Source organism: Neolamprologus brichardi, chromosome 7 (genome assembly GCF_056152115.1).
Source record: "Neolamprologus brichardi isolate AB-2024 chromosome 7, ASM5615211v1, whole genome shotgun sequence".
In the NCBI taxonomy this organism is placed as follows: Eukaryota; Metazoa; Chordata; class Actinopteri; order Cichliformes; family Cichlidae; genus Neolamprologus; species Neolamprologus brichardi.
Genome location: NC_142110.1, coordinates 1,208,083 through 1,214,348, shown reverse-complemented (window position 1 = coordinate 1,214,348; position 6,266 = coordinate 1,208,083). Strand labels below are relative to the sequence as shown.

At 43.7% G+C, this 6,266-nt stretch overlaps 1 protein-coding gene across 1 annotated transcript; it reads left to right on the top strand.

The window, feature by feature from the left end:
- Positions 1-2,092: 2,092 nt before the first annotated feature.
- On the top strand, positions 2,093-5,015 carry LOC102791242 (cytochrome P450 2D9-like). Its single transcript, XM_087842777.1, has 4 exons — positions 2,093-2,625; positions 2,721-2,831; positions 4,341-4,371; positions 4,755-5,015. The coding sequence occupies exons 1-4, from the start codon at positions 2,605-2,607 to the stop codon at positions 4,940-4,942; spliced, it is 351 nt and encodes a 116-aa protein (XP_087698903.1). The 5' UTR covers positions 2,093-2,604; the 3' UTR covers positions 4,943-5,015.
- Positions 5,016-6,266: the final 1,251 nt, after the last annotated feature.

The window sequence follows — 6,266 nt, the reverse complement described above, 5'->3', positions numbered from 1 at the left end:
TCGAGACTACTTCTGAGAGCTCATTGTCTATGTAGCTGCAGTCAGGCGCCCTGGTCCTGCGACCGCGTTACAAGTGGCGAGCCAGCCAGGAGCCTTTGTGTGTGAATATTTTGGGGTCACGAACACAACTTTTCTTTACTTAATTGCTTCGTTTTAGTTGAAAATCAGAAATGGATTCAGTTGCACTTTCCGGCATAAATATATCACAGTCTGTGATGATCTCCGGTGTGTCTAACACAAAAGCTGATAACGAAATACTTGATTACTTGCGTACTTATGGTAATCTTAAGCGTCATTTTTACGTAAATGATCCTGCGAGTACTTTCTTTAAAAACCTGATCGCTGAGTTTGTGGATACCTCTGCTTTTACAACTCTAGAGCCGCTTCTGCCTTACACCCACTGTTCTAAACTTGTTGCCGACCTTGTCTTCCGCGTCACAGCTTTGGCCTGTGAGTACGCCGCCACAGAGGACAGCAGCAGTCCCCCTCCCAATTACCTCAAGGAGCTCAAGCATATTGCTGATCGTAGCGGGCACCGGTTTGAAGATGTCTTGAAGACAGTAATGGGGCAGATTGGTCAACATTTGCATGACGCAGGAGCAGGTGATAATGGAAAAAGTGAATATGATGAGGAAAATGGAGCAGACGAGGACATTGGCGTAGAGGAAGAAGAAAGGGAACTGGAGCGGCAGAAACTGTCTTCACCTCCTGCCAGACAGGTTTCCACTGACCAGCAGGGGGCACGACCTCGTCAGAGCCAGACTGGACCAGCTCCAAGAGTATCACTCACAGCACATGATCTCAACCCAACACAAATACAAAGGGTTGTTGTTGAGCATGTGGTCCGAAACCCAGACATAAGCGCCACAACTTCACTACGTCTCCGTGCTTTTTCAGGAAGGATTCCTAAGCCAAGTAGTGAAGCAGATTTTGAATCATGGCGTTCCCAAATTGAGCTACTGCTCGCCGACCCCAGTTTGTCAGCTCTATACGTCACCAGACGTATCATAGAGAGCCTGTTGTCACCTGCTGCTGATTTGGTTAAAGGTCTAAGTCCCAACACATTGCCTGCAGTCATCCTTAGTGTACTTGACTCAGCTTTTGGAACAGTGCAAGATGGTGAAGAATTGTATGCTCAATATTTAAATATTCTCCAAAATCCAGGTGAACGACCATCCGCTTACCTCCAAAGACTGCAGCTAACCCTCAGCACTGTTGTAAAGCAAGGAGGACTTGCAGCTGCTGACATGGATAAACATCTGCTGAAGCAGTTTTGTCGTGGGTGTTGGGATAACACTATACTAACCAAATTACAATTAGAACAGCAAAAGGACAACCCACCACCTTTCTCTGACTTATTGTTGTCGTTACGGACAGAAGAAGACAGACAAATTGCTAAGGAGTCACTTATGAAAAAATACATCGGTTCATCAAAACAAAAAGCAAACATCCAATCCCAAAGTACTTGTTCTTGTGGTATTATTTTGGTTTTATTTCTGTGTCTTGTGGTTTTGTGACCTCAACCTTGAGTTTCAGATGAAGGTCCATGTGTTTGGTAATGGCCGATCTCCAGCGGCGGCCATCTATGGTTTGAAAAGAACAGATCAAACAGTTCACAAGAGTAAGACAATGGAAGTATGTGTATACCGACAACAATCCATCTGACCATCTAGTCTTTTCTTCATGGCTAATCAAGCCAACTCAGCAAAGCACAACCTTTCCTCGAAACATCTCAGAGTTGTCGGGTGGTTAACAAGAGCCCAGCTAACATCAGATGAATCACACCTGATACTGATTCCTGGTAAACATCATTTTATTAAAGATTATCAGAAATGGTGACTGTTCCCGAGACCTGTGTCAGAGGTCATTCTTCTTGTTTGTGTTTGCTTGTTGTGTTTGGTCGTGTATATATGTTGTTTTCTTCTTCAAAAGAAGCAAAAGATTTCATGGTCTGGTTGTCTTGGCAACAGATCCAAAATCTTAAAACTACAAAACGAATTAGAAGATGCACATAAACAGCATTATTCAGGAAACCATGGCAGCTCTGCTTTTACTGAAGGAATTGGTCTGACTTGATGTAGACTTGATCTACGGACCATAAAAGAAGCATTTCATGGTAAAGGAGTATCATCATAACCTTTTCCATGCTTTGAATAGTTATTTGTAATGAGTATTAGAAGGAACATTATTTATGCAAACAACATGTTTTAACGTAACGCATAACATGTAGTAATGCTGCTGTGTGATAAAAAACACATGGAGTACTTGGACAAACTCCGCTGGGTGTTGTTCTTGCAGAACACTGGTGTGTGCAGACAAAGTAGTTTTCATGTGATTGCAGGTTAATTAATAACAACAGGTAACGATCTGTTTTAATGAGGAAATTAGACTGATATGGCTTTTTATCAGGATTTGTTACTGTGTTCAGATCAGTTCCATATTAAGTAACAGTGAAGAGAGCCCTCTGAATAAAAAAGGTCTCTGCTCAGACAAAGATAAAGCACAGATAATCTCTTCATCCAGGCTGTGATTCATGAAATACAGAGAGTTGCCAACACTGTCCCTCTCAGTATCTTCCACTGCACCAACAGAGACACAGAGCTCATGGGATATTCAATTCCCAAGGTAAGGGACGACTGATTAAATAATTTTTAACATTAGATACAATAAAGTCAAGAGCATCCTTAATGGACTTGTCTTTGCATTTGTTTTCTTCTCAGGATACAGTGATCATCGAGAATCTGACCTCAGTGCTCAGCGAGGAGGGACAGTGGAAATTCCCTCATGAATTCAACCCTGAAAACTTCCTCGATGACAAAGGAGAGTTTGTTGTTTGTTTTTTTTTTGTTTTTTTTTTGCCTGTCCCGTTTGGCTCTTTTGCCATCAGAATTATTGTCTAAAGGCGAAGAAAGATGCCCAACGGATTTTCTTTACCAAATTGACCATCCCAGCTTTGCCGTAATGGTCCATTTGATTCACCTTTTATTCTTTATTTTATTTTCATTTGCTGAATACGGGACAGACTTGACTGGGGGAAAGAAAAGGGAGAAAGAAAGAGGGAAAGAAAAACAGTTGAGAAGAGGGACGGGGGAGAAGGGCAAAAAACAGAATAAGCAAAAAAAAAAAAAAAAAAAAAAAAATACATGTATCGATCACCTGGATCACCTGTTGAGAAAGAAAAAAGAAAACGAGCAGAAGAAAACGAGAGTAATACAATAAACAACATCACAATGATATATGGGAATATGACAGTAAATACTAAATATTAAACATTATTGTGCAGCACGTAAGATCGACAGCACAGTGTGCATTGAGGTAGGAGCCAAAAAGGGTGTAGTTTGTGTGTGTGATCACCCGTGTGTACACCTGTGAGCATGGACGCGCTTGTTTTCTTAAAAGGTTCCCTCATGTAATGATCTGCTAGAGGGTGTGGGGGGCCACTGCCCCGTCCTCCAGGGCATGAAGCAGGTATGGAGGAGATCAAAACCCCAGACATCCAGAGGCCCCCAGAACACAAGAGACCAAGGAAGACCAACAGAGGGGCAGCCGTGCCACTGTCCCAGAAAGAGCTGAGGAGAGTCCCAGATGAGGGGTCACCCAGTAGCCACGGAGCAGAAGCCAGGGGGGGTTGCAGCGACGTGCCCGTGAGCTCCGCCGGCAGCCAGCTGTGCCTGAGTGACCGAGCCCCAGGCCGAGAGGCCGGGGGCACCCCACCTCCGAAGTGGCCCAAGCGAGCCCCAGGCTCCAGGCCCCGATAAGCAGCCGCCAAGGAGTGAGCCGGTGTGCACCCGGACGCCCACCCCCGGACACAAAGAACCACCAACGCACCGATGTCTGAGGGAGTCCGCCCCCGGCAGGGGAAGTGGTGGGGGGAGATAGGCCTCCAAACCTTGGAGGGCCTGAGCTGTCCTCAGAGAGGTGGCGTCTGATACCCAACCTGACATATATACACAGACAAACAGGCACACACAGATACAAACATCCATTCCCACCCTCATGCTCTCATATGCACTTACTCCACACTTAACCAACGTGGAGACAGACATAAAGAGACGCTGTACACACAATCACACTCCCCAAGCGTACTCTACAAACCGGGTCTAGGTACCCTTGCCCCTGGGGGGGGGAACTGCACCCAGACCCAGGTTGTGTTACCCTTTTTCCCTGCGGTGGGGAGAAGCAGACCGCCCCCGACTCCGCAGCAGCAGGGAGGCCCCACATTCCGGACCCCAGTCGGACGGCCAACTCTTCCTCCTAGCCCCCCTGCTCCAGCAGACCGCAGAGAACGAGGGTGAGAGAAGACTCCTAACCTCCCTCCACACTCCAAAGGAGAGTTTGTTAAACCAGAGGCCTTCATGCCTTTCTCTGCAGGTACATGAGCACAAACACGCTGACTGACACAGACAGGGCCGATTGACCTGTAAACCCTGCTTGAAATATGCATGCCCCAAATTAATTGATTATTTCTCTATGATTACAAACTTGGTGTAAAATATCTTGGTATCATAATAAAGTTAACACTTGTGAGACTTAATAATAGGTAGAAGCATCAGAGCAGATGTCACTGTGTCAAACATGAAGGCTTTTTTTCCTTTTTGTCTTTTATAGCATGTAAAATATGCCGTAGTTAGTAGACCAAAGACCTAAGAAAACTATGAATCCACATATGGACATGCCCCTGTTTCCACAGTAGCAGGGATGTTGGGTAAATCTGTTTGTTTTTGATAACTTTGAAGTGTCTTGTAATGCCTCAGGTCCTCGGGTGTGTCTCGGAGAGGGTCTGGCTCGCATGGAGCTCTTCCTCATCATGGTGACTCTGCTGAGGAAGTTCAAGTTCATCTGGCCCGAGGACGCAGGAGAACCAGACTTCACTCCAGTCTACGGCATCACCATGACTCCCAAACCTTATGACATGAAGGTTCAACTCAGAATGCCACAGTGAGCCAATGTGCATCATAGAAGGAGAAAGAAACAATTTAGTCTAATTTTATTTTCATTAAAATTATTGTCCTTTATTCATTCATGGTTGGTTGGTTGATGTCCTATGATTACTGAAAAAACAGTGAGACTTTGTAGAACATGTCCTATTTTATAAAATCTTCTTTCACGTTTAAGAAAAGACTTTTTAAGATAAGAAACATGTTCTGCTGGGCAGGTTTCACTGAGATGTGCATCAGCACAGCGGCTCTCAAGCTGTGGGACATGGAGCCACTGTGGGACATGAGCATTGATGACAAGGGGAATAATGAGAACAACTAAGTTGAATGAGAATAATTTATGCAGGATATGTATATCTGTACGATTTGTGTAGGAAAAAATAAAGGAAAGATCCCCGTACGTTCTTGCTGAGTCATTTTTATTTGATTTTGTTTATTTTTTGTCCCAAAACATTTGTGGAGCTTTTGAGGGGGCATGGCAGTGAAACGTTTAATGACTACTGTTATTATCCATGAAGCAGTCTCCAGAACTCATTTTTGTCTTGCTTCTGTCTGAATCACTTTCTTCCACATAAAGGACGTGTCCAGCAACATCAGGGCTACAAACAACCAGTTAAATAATGAATGCTCTTTAACCCTTTAAAACTGGTCGGAGTGGGCACGCTCTGTTTTGCGTAACTATTTTTAAATCCCGGTAGCTCTGCAACCACGTGAGCTAGCGCAATAATTTTTTTTGCATATGAAACCGGAGGAGTTGTACTTACATCTTATGCCATCAGCTTGTCCTCGGTCACAGTTTCCTTCCACATATAGCTTTGCAAAAACTGCATAAAAAGCACTTGCAGCAACAAAAACATAATATTCCAGAAACACGCTTTGCTGATCCGATCAGCTGTTCATAACACTTCCTACGTCCATCAGCATGAACTATCGCATGTCCACCATGACCTGCCCGAAACCGGAAGTGACGTCATTTTTGCGGAAATGTAGTTTTTTACCATCGAGGCCTCATGAGCCTATACTGGTGTTTTTAAAAGCTATGTTTGACTTTCTGTGTGGTTTCTGGGATGCTTAGGACTCATATTGCACTGCTGGAAATAGTTTCTTTTGATGCATATGCTGCTTTTTTGCAAATTTGCATTATAATATTTATTTTCGTTTTTCCTGCAGTATATAAAAATTGGTGTATTTCAAAAATAAAACTATGAAGACACTCAAAATAAATTTCCTGTGGTGGAAAACTATTTTGTGCAACTTTTTTGTATTTACAGTTTTGAGGGATAAGCCTCTTAAATTTCTCTAACTAGAAATATATGTTAAAAAACAAAA